The sequence below is a fragment of the Sphaeramia orbicularis genome, chromosome 24, assembly GCF_902148855.1.
Source record: "Sphaeramia orbicularis chromosome 24, fSphaOr1.1, whole genome shotgun sequence".
Classification (NCBI taxonomy): Eukaryota; Metazoa; Chordata; class Actinopteri; order Kurtiformes; family Apogonidae; genus Sphaeramia; species Sphaeramia orbicularis.
In genome coordinates this window covers 48,831,104-48,847,650 of record NC_043979.1, presented here as the reverse complement: position 1 = coordinate 48,847,650, position 16,547 = coordinate 48,831,104, and the positions used below count along the sequence as shown (strand labels likewise).

The 16,547-nt window shown below is 35.1% G+C and overlaps 1 protein-coding gene across 1 annotated transcript; it reads right to left on the bottom strand.

The window, feature by feature from the left end:
* Positions 1-1,964: 1,964 nt before the first annotated feature.
* Positions 1,965-16,244, bottom strand: gja11 (gap junction protein, alpha 11). Its single transcript, XM_030127796.1, has 4 exons — positions 16,045-16,244; positions 9,350-9,504; positions 6,021-6,206; positions 1,965-2,662 (listed from the first exon to the last, which is right to left on the bottom strand). The coding sequence occupies exons 2-4, from the start codon at positions 9,476-9,478 to the stop codon at positions 2,057-2,059; spliced, it is 921 nt and encodes a 306-aa protein (XP_029983656.1). The 5' UTR covers positions 9,479-9,504; positions 16,045-16,244; the 3' UTR covers positions 1,965-2,056.
* Between the last annotated feature and the right edge of the window lie 303 nt (positions 16,245-16,547).

The following is a 16,547-nucleotide window of genomic DNA, read 5'->3' as shown; positions in this document are numbered from 1 at the left end:
GAAAACTAGAACTGTAAAAACATTTTTGTTAACTGAGATAAATAAAAACTATAATTAAAAGAAAAAAAACGATAACTAACTGAAACTGTATTGTGTGCATATAAAACTAACTAAAACAGATAAAAATTATGGATAAAATTCCCTTCATTTTCGTCTTTGTCAATGTTGGATTGATATGAAATTGATTTATTTCCCTCAAGCAATTTTATCTGCTGGCACCATATGATATTTAAGGGTCCGTCACTTGTGGTTTCCAGTCGTCTTCTGGTCCCCACTCTACCTGGAAACATGGAGACTAAAGTTGGGAGGAAGCAGCAGAGTCCTGTCTGGGATTTATTTGAATGCGACGACAGAGAAGAAGAGAAAAGAGACGACTAAACTAAAACTAAACTAAAACTAAGCATTTAGAAAATAACAAAACTAATAAAAACCAGCAAACCTGCTCTAAAAACTAATTAAAACTAACTGAATTATAGAAAAAAAGTCAAAACTAAATAAAACTAAACTAGAATGAAAAATCCAAAACTATTAGAACCTTGGTTTTGACACTGAAAAAGAAAAACGCCTTGAAATTCAATTTCAGTTCTTCTATTTTAAAACAAAAATCAATTCACCACTAGTTTTTCTTTTGTTTCTGAAAAGAAAATCCTATTACCAAAAGATAAACTGACCATGCCATCAGATTAAAGACACAAAATTATGATTTCAATGGGACTTTACTGAGTCAAATAAAGGTTAAATTTATATTAAAAAAAAAAAAGTTCAATGAGACTAAACCAAATTTAGAAAACAGATTGATTTTTGTTTTCTCTTTCTAATAACAAAAAATAAACTTACTACCTGACAGAAATGGAAAAATGGACGAAAAATCCCTGGTTTTTTTTGTTTGTTTTTTTTCCCAATTTTTTAGACCGGATGTTTTCATTTTCAAGGACAGAGCGCTAATGCCTAGGTCACAAAGATTCTTATGAACGATGGCTTTGTACAAATCTTCTAGTTCGTACGAAATCTGGAGTTAGTAGACATTCATGGAGGGAGCATGTCTACGATGTCCAGATTTGGTACGAATTGGAAGATTTGTACAACATCCGGTCTCAGAAAATGAAAAAAACAAGCATTTTTGTTTTTAAAAATTTGGTTTATCTGTTTTGACCAAGGTTATTATCGTTAACGAAAACTAATGAAATGACGAAAACTAGAACTGTAAAAACATTTTTGTTAACTGAGATAAATAAAAACTATAATTAAAAGAAAAAAAACGATAACTAACTGAAACTGTATTGTGTGCATATAAAACTAACTAAAACAGATAAAAATTATGGATAAAATTCCCTTCATTTTCGTCTTTGTCAATGTTGGATTGATATGAAATTGATTTATTTCCCTCAAGCAATTTTATCTGCTGGCACCATATGATATTTAAGGGTCCGTCACTTGTGGTTTCCAGTCGTCTTCTGGTCCCCACTCTACCTGGAAACATGGAGACTAAAGTTGGGAGGAAGCAGCAGAGTCCTGTCTGGGATTTATTTGAATACGACGACAGAGAAGAAGAGAAAAGAGACAACTAAACTAAAACTAAACTAAAACTAAGCATTTAGAAAATAACAAAACTAATAAAAACCAGCAAACCTGCTCTAAAAACTAATTAAAACTAACTGAATTATAGAAGAAAAGTCAAAACTAAATAAAACTAAAGTAGAATGAAAAATCCAAAACTATTAGAACCTTGGTTTTGACACTGAAAAAGAAAAACGCCTTGAAATTCAATTTCAGTTCTTCTATTTTAAAACAAAAATCAATTCACCACTAGTTTTTCTTTTGTTTCTGAAAAGAAAATCCTATTACCAAAAGATAAACTGACCATGCCATCAGATTAAAGACACAAAATTTGGATTTCAAAGGGACTTTACTGAGTCAAAGAAAGGTTAAATAAAAAAAAAAAAGTTCCATGGGACTAAGTCATGTTTACAGAAGCTGGATCATGTTGTTCCGTGTGTAAATTCCCCCTCCCCCCACAACCTCCTTTTCACATTATACACTTATCACAGTCGACCAATCAGATGAAGATCTGTCCAATTCTGTTGTTTTCTGGTGAAACGTTCTTGGCGACCTCATTGACCGGCGCCGTGCCCCCACCCAGCCCCAGCTTCCGTCCTTGAAGCTCCAGCTCCAGGTTGACACAGTTCTGAATGACGGCGTCCCGGCTTTTGTAGGCCCTCCTCTCAGATAGCGGCGGGGTCACGGGGGTCACGGTGTAGTCCTGCCTCCTGGCCATGCACTCCTTCACCGCCTTCACAAACAGATAGAACAGCTCGACCAGGCTGAGGAAGAGCGAGACGACGGCGGCCACCAGCATGAACCAGATGAACACAGACTTCTCCGTGGGTCTGGACAGGAAACAGTCCACCTTATGTGGGCAGGGGGAGCGGGAGCACACGTAGCGGGTCTCCAGGGTGAAGCCGTACAGGAGGTACTGGCCCACGATGAACGCCGCCTCCAGCACGATCTTACCGACCAGGTGGAGGACGTAGCTTCGGAGGAGGCGTCCGCGGATGCTGATCCTCCCGTTGCCTTTGGTGAAGGTGGGAACCTTGTAGGCCTTCCTCAGGAACATACAGGCCTGCTCGTCCAGCTCCGCCTGCTTCTTCATCCTCTCCTTCGCCTTCAGACAGAAATGATTCACAGACAGAGAGGGTGGATATGAAGTTTTAACAACATTTACCACTTGGAATTATATAACAGTGGTGGAAAAACTTATTTTAGTTCAGTTCCACATTCAGACCAATATGATCTAAAATGGAGTGGGGCAGTAAAATAAAAACATCATCACCTATAAATGATGTCAACTCCAAACTTTTGTCTATGTTTTAGATTTAAAAAAAAAAAAAAAAATCCTATCCAATCCAACTTTACTTGTAAAGCACGTTAAAACAACTGCAGTGGACCAAAGTGCTGAATAATTAAAATCAAAATAGAAGAATAAAATACAGAATAGATTTAAAGACATGGAAACTGTACAAAAAAGAAAAAAAAGAGCTATACAGAAGAATAAATAAAACCCAAATAAAAGAATAAAATACAAGATAGATTAAAAAGACATACAATTAAAAACAACTAACTAACTAACTAAATAAATAAATAACTAACTAACTAAATAAATAAATAAAATAGATAAACTAGAAAAGCACTTGGAGAGCGCCGACCTCCACCAAGGCAGATCAGTGCCCCCACTCCCCGATCACCACTAAAATTTAATCATTTGTTCCTTGTGCCAGTATCAACATTTCCTGAAATTTTCATCCAAATACATCCATAACTATTTGAGTTATCTTGCACACGAACAGACGGACAGACGGACACCAGCAAAAACATAACCTCCTCGGCAGAGGTAATAAGAACAATAAACCACTACCAAATAAAAACAATAGAATAAAGATAGTACCTTTAAACATCTCACATGGTTTCAAAAGCCAAGGAGAAAAAATGGGTTTTAAGAAGGGTAAAAAAAAAAGGAAAATTACAGTATGAAAACATTTACAGTTATTCAGATTCAGACTACTTTATTAATCCCTGAGGGGCAATTCAGTTCATAGTTACCCTGCCTTATTGGACTTCCAAACAATTAGGGACAAACAAACAAATGCAAAACATTCATGACAGACACATACATACATTCACCCATCAGCGCCCATAGAACCGCAACCAGGCAACAAGTTCAACAGTGACATGACTAAGATGCTAAAAAAGAATAAAAACACAATAAACTAGAAAAACACTCAGAGAGCGCATACCTCTGCCAAGACAGACCCCCCCCCCCCCCCGATCACTACCAAAATTTAATCATTTGTTTTTGGTGCCACTATCAACATTTCCTGAAAATTTCATGAAAATCCGTCCATAACTTTTTGAGTGATTTTGCTAATAAACAAACAAACAAACAAACAAACCCTGGCAAAAACATAACCTCCTTGGCGGAAGTAACCAGATAGAAACATTTATGAACTAGCCAACCAGCAGTAAACCACATAGAAACATACAGTATATAAACCAGATAGAAACATATGTACATGAAAAATGTGTGGTAAATGGGATTTTCAATGTTCAATGTAAATGTCCACAGAGTCCACGTTCCACAGTGGATGTGGACAATTTAGTTCCAGATACAAGATATTGTTCTAAGCTACAGGTGGATCCAATTGGAGGCTAATCAGAGTCATTTTGACTTTTTCATGAATTTTTGAAAATTGCTCAATGATGACAGATGGAAAATTGTAGATGTTGTGACCTTGCTGTGACCTTGAACTTTGGCCTACTTGGCCCAAAATGTAATGGGTTGGTCCCAGGGCCTAGGCCTATCTGTGGGGAAGATTTGGGAAAGATGGGTGGAAGAGTTTTCCCCTAAAGTTGCTAACAATCAAGCAGACATGCAAACAAACAAACACACAAACAAACAAACAAAGCAAAGTGATCACAATCCCTCCTAGCGGAGGTAACAAATCAAATCACCTTCAGTCACTTCCCAGCGTTAAGCAGCCTGATAGCTGAGGGGATAAATGTGCTGGAATATCTGTTCGTTTCTCCAACTTTTCGTTTCCCTGACTTTTCTCTCACGAAAAGTCGGGGTAGAAAATGTGTCCAGGCTGATCTTTAATTCCACTGGCTTTATGGACCACGCCTTTTTCCCAGAGAGAGCTCAGGTCCATCAGCTGAACTCCAGTAAGCTTTGAACAAACTTCAACAATCTGGTTCAAGCTGTTGCATTTATAAACTATCCTTTTTTAAAAAAAATGTGAATAACCTGAAATTTCTTAAGAAAAATAAGTGCAATTTTAAGAACTGTTCTGTCTCCATAGACCAGGCAGACTGATCTCATGAAATTGCGTTGTATGTCATGCCAGTTCTTATGGCATTTGGCCTGCTATACGTACACTTTTTCATCCTTTTGCGTGTCGTTCAACGCCATTTGATCGCGTGTTAATTTATGCCAAGATCTCCGGTTTCCTTATCCGTAACCGCTAACCCCAACCCTCAGTGCATGGTTATTAATGTAAATATTTTCAGAATTTAATGTAATTTTTTTCCCTTAAAACAAAGAGAAAAATTTAGAGTTGTCATTATTTCTAGACATAATGTAATATTATTTTTTTCACATTAAACCAAGAAGAACATTTGGAGTGATTATTTAAGGGTTATTATATTATTTTCCTTACTAGATTACATCGGTCTGTATGTGAACTAAAATGACCTAAAACCCTTTCCTCTTCAGTGTAATTTTTGCATTTTACAAATTCATCCTGTGGACCAGACAGGACCCTTTGGCGGTTCAGTTTTGGCCCACGGGCCGCATGTATGACACCCCTGTTATATATGTTAAAAACTGGACCTTTAATAGACCTGTTACACCAGACAACCAGCTGATAAATACTAACATCAAGTTTAACACTAGTCGCTTTTCCATTGACCCTCAAATTGCGCAAATATAACTTGTGCATAAAAATTTACCTAATGGAAAAACGACAATTTCGCCAAAACTCGTTTTTTGATTAAAAGTTTTTGTGCTGGCAAGAGGTGGTTTTTCAGGCGTAGCACAAATGGTATATCATGCGAAACTGCAATGGAAAGACCTTTTTTCACAGCTAGAGTCAGGTAAATTAAAAAAAAACAGATGCTGACGTACATTACAACAAGAGAAGAAGAAGAAACATGGTGTGGGTATGTGTGGACACACCAGGAAACCACATCATTTTTAATTTAGTACAAGATAGAGGGGAAATATATAATAATAATGAATATATCTGTAAATCAACACCATATTTACGTTCATGTTTATGGAATGACTTCTCGTGTCATCTCGCGATAATAAACAAATCATCGTATTTGTTATTTAATAGAAAAACCAACATTCCGCACTTCTGTTTTTTTGACATTTAGTAAATATCGGTAAAGTTTTTTGCAGACGTCCAATGGAGAAGCCACTATTCACAGTATAAAAGCTCATTATATTACATTAAATGTCAAACCTTTTTCTCAACATGAAGCACATGAAGCACATGTCCGAGGTACAGTAGCTTTGGAGTCGCAACAGCAATGATCTGAAGAACCCAAAAACGGACGTGGGAAATGGGGAAGGCCATGTCATAGCAGACGTTCTCACAGCCGGGCTGTTGAGTGTTACAGATGAAGTCCGACTGTTCATCACCCCAAACCTGTGGACCAGACCAGAGGAAACATGGAATAAAAACACACAGCTTCAACAGGTGGAAGCTAGTGACGTCAGAATGAGGGACAGGGTGTTTTAGATCAGAGGTGTCAAACATACGGCCTGTGGGCCAAAACTAGGCCCACAGTCTAATCTGTGAGATGAATTTTTGATGCCATATTTTACATGTAAATGGTTCCAGGTATCAGTCTAGTTCCTACTGATCACTGATAGAAGTCATATATGGACTTTCATTTGGATCCATGACCTTTGACCTTGAGTGACCTCGAAGATGTCAAACTCAAGGTCACCAATGTGTATATTTCAACAATCTTCTCTGAAACTATTGATCGGATTAATTTCAGATTTTACACGTATCTTCCTCAAGACAATGTCTGCAAAATACGTTCACATTTTTGAGAACTTTAGATTTTTGAATTTTTGACAGATTTCTCTTTCCTTCTAATGGTCCATATGTTGATGGTTTATAACATGTAAATGGTTCCAGATGTCAGTCTAGTTCCAATTGATCACTGATAGAAGTCATATATGGACTTTGATTTGGATCCATGACCTTTGACCTTGAAGGATCAAACTCAAGGTCGCAATGTCTAGATTTTAACAGTCTTCTCCAAAACTACTGGTCGGATTCATTTCAAAATGTATATGTATCTTCCTTGGGACAGTGTCTACAAAGTCTGTTCACAGTTTTGACAAATTTGGATTTAAAAGTTTTGGACAAATTTTTAAAGTATTAAAAATGTGCCTTTCCTTATAATGGTCCATATTTAGTTTGTTTGTTTATTTCGTGTATAACATTAAAACCAAACAACAAAAAGATTTATATAAAGAGAAAGGAAAACATTCAAAAAGAAGCGGGATGAAGTTTAATTTATTATCCCCCGCCCCCTTAGACTCTGTCCCTTTCGTAGCAGTAACAATACACATATCAAAAACCAAAATAAACTGTCGATTTCATTACAATTATACACATTATACACAATACACAATATTTTGATGGTTTATAACATGTAAATGGTTCCAGATATCAGTCTAGTTCCTACTGATCCCTGATAGAAGTCATATATGGACTGTGATTGAATTAGTTGAGTTCTCCTCCAGTGAAAGTCCCGCCCATTTCTATTGGAGATTGATCTGCTGCATCCACACCACAGGACTGGAACATGTGCCGCGAGTCCTCTATGTGGTACCAACTTGACTCAACTAGCGTACCAGGTACTATTCCTGGAGGCCATTTTTAATACATTGTGTCTCATTTTGTTCATTTTTCACTAGTTTTGTTGCATATTTTGTGTCTTTACTCATTTTGATGCATATGTTTGTCCATTTTTGGTCACTTTTTTTGTTATTTTGTTAACTTTTTTAATCAATCTAACATTTTTGAACTAACTAAACTAAACTAATGCCGCATTTCTACTATGTGGAACCAGCTCAACTCGGCTCAGCTTGACTCGACTTGGCTCTGGTACCAGGTCCTATTCCTGCAGACCATTTCAATTACAGGATATTACAGACTATACAGTACCTGGTCGTCATAGTGATGCGGCACATTACTTCCGTGCCATCTGCTCAGAGTTGCTGATAAACTTGCTTGTTGCGTGTTTTCTGGTCAAACTCATGCTGAATGTTTGCGTCTGAACCTCCTGGACAAACCATGGTGTAGTTTTCCAGACTGTCATCATGTGGATTCACCTACTGACAGATTTACTGGAAACTTCTGCATCTGTTTTTGTAAAAGGGCGGGGCACACAGACGACTCTGACCAATCAGTGGTCTGCAGTGTGTACATGTCACCTTTTAGTATCTGGTCCCCAGTCCTGGAACCTCGGTGGAGGTGATACCAAAAAACTAGTACCAGATTCCAGGTCCTTTTTCATAATGGAAACGCAAAAAGGCCGAGTCGAGTTGAGTCGAGTCAAGCCGATACCGTGTAGTGGAAACGGGGCATAACTAAACTAACTTAACTAAACTAACTTAACTAAACTAAACTAAAGTAACTAAACTAAACTAAAGTAACTAAACTAACTTAACTAAACTGTCTAAACTAAACTAACTAAACTAACTTAACTAAACTAACTTAACTAAAGTAACTAAACTTAACTAACTAAACTAAACTAACTTAACTAAACTAACTAAACTAACTTAACTAAACTAACTTAACTTAACTAAACTAAACTAAACTAAACTAACTAAACTAACTAAACTAAACTAACTTAACTAAACTAACTAAACTAACTTAACTAAACTCACTTAACGAAACTAACTTAACTAGCTAAACTTAACTAAACTAACTAAACTAACTTAACTAAACTAACTTAACTAACTAAACTAACTTAACTAAACTAACTTAACTAAACTAACTAAACTAACTTAACTAAATTAACTTAACTAACTAAACTTAACTAAACTAACTTAACTAAACTAACTTAGCTAACTAAAGTAACTTAACTAAACTAACTTAACTAACTAACTAAACTAACTTAACTAAACTAACTTAACTAACTAAACTTAACTAACTAAACTAAACTAACTTAACTAACTAAACTTAACTAAACTAAGTTAACTAACTAAACTAACTTAACTAACTAAACTTAACTAACTAAACTAAACTAACTTAACTTGTTGCATGTTGTCTCTTCAAGCTCATGCTGAATCTTTTCATGGGCCATCAAGGACAGAAATGTAAACTCAGTGGAGGAGAGAAGGAGCACAGGGTCAGTACCAGAGTCCTGCACAGGTCCACTTTTTCCTAACTTTTTCGGTCCGATGGAAATTCTTATGTTTTTTTAACCTGTCCCTGCATGTTTTTGCATGTTACCTGTCGGGTATCAGACCCGGTGCAGGGTATGGTCAGTACCATTCACTGTGGAATTAGAAACTTTTATGATTTTGCCTGGTTAAATAAGTATTGTTTCATTCATGGCAAAACATGCAGGTGTACTTTTTACTTTTGTACTTTTTTGCTTTTTTGTACTTTTTTGCTTTTTTTCCACACAAGTAGCTGTACTTCTACTTCAGTACAGAATGCGAGTATTTTTGCCACCTCTGCGTGACACAGATACAGTGACACTGGAAGTATTTGATTTAATGTTTTTTTCTTGAGCTCCATATGGACTGTTTCTGAATTACCTTCTCTGTTGCTGTGTTCAGAACCAGGATGCGGAACACGAACAGAACCGTGAGCCAGACTTTACCGATAACCGTGGAGTGGCTCTGAACCTTATCCAACAGTCGACCCAGTAGATCCCACTCCCCCATCTCAGTCACCAGTGTTTTATATTTTACTGTAATAAGAGATAGATCAGAAAATGCAAATGAACAGTGCACTATAATCCAGGACTCTCTGAGGGCACGCATGCATTTATTTCCTACGCAGAAGCATCGGTCAAATAAATGAGAATATTTTATAAAATGTGCTTTGTCATGAAGAACTGGGGAGGAGTAGGAGCTGGAGGAAATGAATCATCATCATGAGACACTTTTATTTATGAATATAAATACTGTTACTGTGGAGACATAGAACAATACAATAATGAAAGTAAGTTCATGGTGCATAATAATAAGTAAACAGACTAAGTATTAAAGAAAGTACATAAAGCCATAACTCTATTATGTAAATATGCTGAACAATAGTGAAAGACCGTAAAATAAAAGGATTCAGATTTATATTATATAACCTGAATAAATAACCTGATGTACTGCATATAAACTCACAGGTACACACTATATATAACACCTAGAATGTTGGAATAATTATGTTTTCAGACACATTCCTCTTTTTTTCCCTATTTAATCAGGTTTAATGATCACATACTGAGTTTCATTTACACTTTATCTATAACAATAAATCACACAGTCACAATCACTGAATTGTAAGAGGTATAAATATTTTATTCCAAATTTATGGGCAACAGTGTAGTAACATGTTTTTACATAAACAAAAAGTCACAATAAAATACATTTGTTTACTTGTAAGAAGCTTTGATTTATAGATAGTAACAAATTTTCATTCTGTTTTACTGCAGTTTTGTTATATCTAGAAGGTGTTTTTTTATTAATATTTGACATAAAAGTAAAAAAAAACCATATGTTTACTTTATATTTCCCTAAAACAGAACAAATCACATTGTCCCAATCATTTCCTACAAGAGGTAAACATTTTTTTTCCAACTTTATGGGCAACAGTGTAGTTACATATTTTCACATTAACAAACAAAAAGTCACAATAAAATACATTTGTTTACTTGTAAGAAGCTTCAGTTTGTAGATAATGACAAATTTTCATTCTGTTACTGCAGTTCTGTTATATCTAGAGCGTGCTGGTTTTTTTTGTTTTTTTTATATTTGACATAAAATTTAAAAAATCCATATGTTGACTTAATATTTCCCTAAAAAAAACAGACTAATTTACTTGAAACTTTTGTTATCGGGAGACTTGCTTTATCGTTCTCTAATGCTACTACTCAACTGTCTTTTTTTTTTTTCTTTTTTTAATTTTTGCTGAATTTTTTGAAATATTAAAAATGCGCCTTTACTTCTAATGGTTCATATTTTGATGGTTTTTTAACATGTAAATGGTTCTAGATATGAATATAATTACTACTGATCACTGACAGGAAGTCTTATATGGACTGCCATTTGCCATTACAGCTATTACAGTAAACAGTTGACATGATAGTCAATGAAAATAAACACATCCAAAATCCATTAGTAAAGTTATTTCATTACATGCCTTTATAAAGCTTCTCTGTTCTTTCCTTACATATCTAAAAACATATCTAAACAGATAATATAGTTGGTGAAACAAGGAAAGTATGGATTTATATCAGGGGTGTCAAACTCATTTTAGTTCAGGGGCCACATTCAGGCTGGACCAGTAAAATAATAGCGTAATAGCCTATAAATACTGACAGCTCCAAATTTTTTTGTGCAAAAAATAACATTAAATGATGAAAATATTTCTATCCAAAACAAAAAAGATGTGAATAACTGAAAAAAACTGAAATTTCTGAAGAAAAATAAGTACAATTTGATCAATATTCTGCCTTGATTTACGATTTCTACATGTGCATTACAGATCAGATCAACAAAGACACTAAACAGGCGGAATATTGTTAAAATTACACCTATTTTTCTTTAGACATTCCAGGTTGTTCATATTTACCTCCGCCAAGGAGGTTATGTTTTTGCCAGGGTTTGTTTGTTTGTTTGTCTGTTTGTTTGTCTGTCCGTTAGTGTGCAACATAACTCAAAAAGTTATGGACAGATTTGGATGAAATTTTCAGGGTTTGTTGGAAATGGGATAAGGAAGAAATAATTAAATTTTGGTGGTGATCGGGGGTGGGGGGGCCCACGGGGGGGGCCACTGATCAGCCTTGGCGGAGGTCTGCGCTCTCCGAGTGCTTCTAGTTGTTCAGGTTATTGACATTTTAGAATGAAAGGATATCAGAATTGAATGTTCTTTGCAATAAATCAAAGAGAAAAAAATGGGTATTACCATTATTTAGAGGCAAAATATCATGATTTTTCTCACATTAAACCAAGAAGAACATTTTGACTCATTATTTCTAGATTATTATGCTGTTATTTTTGAGTTTGATGCCCTTGACTGTTCATATCTTCAGGGTAATTTTTGCATTTTGCACTTTGTAAATTCATCCCGTGGGCCAGATTGGAACCTTTGGCGGGCCGGATTTGGTCCCTGGGCCGCATGTTTGACACCTGTGATTTATATGAATGTGGAAGTCTGTGAACATGATATTTATCCCATAATATAAAACTATATTCTGACATTAGTCATTATAGTTTTGTATCCCAGACCGCTGTTACACCTGAATTCAATGTGTCCACATACTTTTGTCTACATAGTTTATAAAAACACTATATGAGGATATAAATATGTTTAAAAATAGGTTTAAAAATGCATTGCACATGTATGTTCCCCTGGGATGAATTTGTGAAATACAAAAATTACACTGAAGATATTAATCATTTTAGTTCCGGTTCCACATACAGACCAGTTTAAACTGCAGTGGGTCCGATCAGTCAAATACTATCAGAATAACCTATAAATACTCACAACTGCACATTTTTCTCCTTGTAAATGTAAACATTTTCATGTCATTTTACTGTATTTACACCAAAACAAACTATCATTTCACAAAAACGCGAATAACCTGAACAAATACGAACATTTAGAAATGTCTGAAGTACAAGTTTACCAATATTCTGACTGTTATTAAATGTTTTGTGTATTTGTGTGTTATATTTCACAGTATTAATGCATTAAACACATTTGCATTTTGCACTTTGTAAATTCATCCCGTGGACCAGATTGGAACCTTTGGCGGCCGGATTTGGCCCCTGGGCCGCATGTTTGACACCTATGATTTATATGAATGTGGAAGTCTGTTTTTGTCAAAGAATTAGACAATTAGACAAGATTATATGAAATCTATGGGATGCACTGACCTGGTATTTGTGATTTTGTGTTTTTTTTTTTTGAACAGATAATTTGTCTGTACAAACTTTCCACTCAAGGCCAAACTGAACTTCTTGCAGACGTGTGACTTTGCTGATAGAAGACGGTACAGCTGCTGATTTCCAGTCTCCAAAACACACTTATCTCCTGCAGACCTTAACCTTGGCTAAAACCGACCGTTTCAGACTGAGAACAGAAATCTGCATCCAACCTATCAGCACAGGCTACATTAGATTCACTTTTATGCACATTATTTAGAATTTATTAATCAGTTTAGACGTTATTTGTCATTGAAATTTACTCCACACAGTGCTCATGACGACAAGATTTCATTGCCTCAGCTTCGAGTTGTGCAAAAATAAAACAGCGGCGGTGTTTAAGAGTTTACAGAACTGACTGATACAAAAATACACTATGTGGACAAAAGTATGTGGACACGTTGGATTCAGGTGTTTCTTTTCGAACAGGGGTCTGGGATACAAATACAGTTTTATATTGGGATAAATGTCATTGCGTTGGTTAGTTTGGTTTAACCCTTAAAGACCCAAACAGCCACCGGCGACCAAGGTTCGAATAGTTTTGGGTTTTTCATTTTAGTTTAGTTTTATTTAGTTTGGACTTTTTTTCTCTAATTCAGTTAGTTTTAATTAGTTTTTAGAGCAGGTTTGCTAGGTTTTATTAGTTTTTGTTGTTTTCTAAATGCTTAGTTTTAGTTTAGTTGTAGTTCAGTGGTCTCTTTTCTCTTCTTCTCTGTCGTCGTATTCAAATAAATCCCAGACAGGACTCTGCTGCTTCCTCCCAACTTTAGTCTCCATGTTTCCAGGTAGAGTGGGGACCAGAAGACGACTGGAAACCACAAGTGAACACAAGTGACGGACCCTTAAATATCATATGGTGACAGCAGAGAAAATTGCTTGAGGGAAATAAATCGATTTCATATCAATCCGACATTGACAAAGATGAAAATGAAGGGAATTTTATCCAGAATTTTTTTTACGTTTTAGTTAGTTTTGTAAACACACAATACAGTTTCAGTTAGTTATTGTTTTTTTTTCTTTTAATTATAGTTTTTATTGATTTCACTTAACGAAAATGTTTTTTCAATTCTAGTTTTCGTCATTTCGTTAGTTTTCGTTAACAGTAATAACCTTGCCGTCGACCAAAAACCATCTTCTGAACTAAACTGTTTAATACCTGTTGATCCACTAATCCTATCAATACATGTAAATAATTGGTGTAAAATACAGTTCTTCATCTTTTCATGGTCATCAGATATGACCCATTTGGACGTTCAGAGGCTCCGTAGTTACCATGGAAACACTGTCATCTTCTACAGCATTGATTCCCCAGTAAAACCCATGGAGTTGGATCAATGACAGTGGATGGACACACTGGGTTTATGTTCAGTTAATGAGAGACTGAAAAAGTCACTTAGGTAAGGTTAAATGTAGAGAAAATATCATAAATATATTGTTATATTTGCTTCCAAAATGCCTCAGAAATGGTTTTTGCTTCATTTCACTCAACATTCATTCTAACGAAATATTGATGTTTATAAACTATATCAGGGCTGTCAAACTCATTTTAGTTCAGTTCCACATTCAGCCAAATTTGATCTGCAGTGGACTGGACCAGTGAAATAAGAACAAAATAATATATAAATAATGTCAACTCCAAACTTTCCTCCATGTTTTAGAGCAAAAAAAGTTAAATTATGCAATGAAAATGTTTACATCTACAAACTATCCTTTAACCTCCTGACACCCAGGAAAGTGAAACTTTTAGCTTTTTTACATGAAACAACTGTCTTGATTGGAAATTGCATAATGCAACAGTTTTTTCGGATACATTTTTAATATTATATTATATTATATTATATTTATTTATTTATTTATGGAATGTCGTTTGCAATAGACAGCATTTTTTTTTAAGTAAAACTGTTAAGCTTTTGTCCACTACAGAGGACAAAAATGCATGGCTGGATCTGAGGAGGTTAAAACAATGTGAATAACATGAACAAATCGAAATTTCTTATGAAAACTAAGTGCAATTTTAACAATATTATGTCTCAGTTTATCATTTACACATGTACATTATAAATTACAGATCACAGTGGATCTACAAATACGCAAAACATTTAATAACAGTCAGAATATTGTTAAAATTACACTTCAGACATTTCAAAATGTTCGTATTTGTTCAGGTTATTCACTTTGTGAAATGATAGTTGGTTTTAGTGTAAATACAGTAAAATGACATGAAAATGTTTACATTTACAAGGAGAGAAATGTGCAGTTGTGAGTATTTATAGGTTATTCTGATAGTATTTGACTGATCGGACCCATTTGAGTTTAAATTGGTCTGTATGTGGAACCGGAACTAAAATGATTAATATCTTTAGTGTAATTTTTGCAGTTCATCCCAGATGCCAGACTGGACCCTTAGGTGGGCTGGATCGTGCCGCATGTTTGAAACTTCTGAACTATATGGACATAAATATTGGGACACATCATAGCTGAAGCTGCACGACGTCCTGTTCATGAGGATTTGACAAATAAATGCTATTTATCCCATAATATGAAACTATATTCTGACATTAGTCATTATAGTTTTGTATCCCAGACCGCTGTTACACCTGAATTCAACATGTCCACCTACTTTTGTCCACATAGTTTATAAAAACACTATATAAGGATATAAATATGTTTAAAAATATGTTTAAAAATGCATTGCCCTGGGATGAATTTGTGAAATACAAAAATTACACTAAAGATATTAATCATTTTAGCTCCGGTTCCACATACAGACCAGTTTAAACTCCAGTGCGTCCGATCAGTCAAATACTATCAGAATAACCTATAAATACTCACAACTGCACATTTTTCTCCTTGTAAATGTAAACATTTTCATGTCATTTTACTGTATTTACACTAAAACAAAGTAACATTTCACAAAAACACGAATAACCTGAACAAATACGAACATTTAGAAATGTCTGAAGTGCAAGTTTACCAATATTCTGACTGTTATTAAATGTTTTGTGTATTTGTATGTTATATTTCACAGTATTAATGCGTTAAACTCCTACATAAGATAAAAATAATAAATAATCAGTTCATTAGGGCGGATTCTTCTAATATTTAAATAGTTTGTTTGCAAAAAGTACATTTTAAAGCATTATATCACCTAGAAACTCTGGTTTTATTCTGCAGTCTCATGTCTCATGTTAGTTTATAAACCTGGTTCCACATAAACAAACTTTTCAGCGTCTAAGAATCAGCTTCGTCTCAGAACGGACTGCATGTGTGAGACCAGACGTGTTGTTTTATTTAAATGAACTCACCCACAAAGAAAGAAAATCAGCTGTTTGAACAGTGCGATGCCTCAGGAGGACGAAGAAAAGAGAGTGAAGAAGCCCGACTCTGTTCTGTACTCCTTTGGCATCTTATCTGGAAGGACATCACTCCAACCCTGACCAAAAAAACCCAACAACAACCTCCAGTTGTGAGAAACAAAGAGCGAATCAGACCCAGAACGGTGGTGTCTAACGGCTCCGACTGTTTAGTCTGTTCACATCGCATTTATAGTTGAAGGAAGAAGGTATGAGGGACATGGACTTCACTTTCCTTTACTACGTCTCAAATGTAACCCAAAAAATTAAATACATAACGAGCCGTCACTGGATAATTACAGCAGTGATTAATATGTTCTATTTTTGTATTATTATTTTTTTACTTCTTTTGTGGAACTTTTTATCAAATATAACATAATTTCCACTAATGTGTTAATAATACAAAGACTGACACTGGACCCATAGAGAGAAAAAAAGGCAAAACAAAACACACA

What these genes read in the sequence shown, in the direction of transcription:
- gja11 (XM_030127796.1), bottom strand. Translation starts at nt 9,478, where the DNA reads ATGGGGGAGTGGGATCTACTGGGTCGACTGTTGGATAAGGTTCAGAGC. An exon ending in TGAACACAGCAACAGAGAAG is followed by an intron (nt 6,207 to 9,349) that starts GTAATTCAGAAA and finishes TCTGGTCCACAG; the next exon opens with GTTTGGGGTGATGAACAGTC. An exon ending in TGCTTCATGTTGAGAAAAAG is followed by an intron (nt 2,663 to 6,020) that starts GTTTGACATTTA and finishes TTCTGTCTGAAG; the next exon opens with GCGAAGGAGAGGATGAAGAA.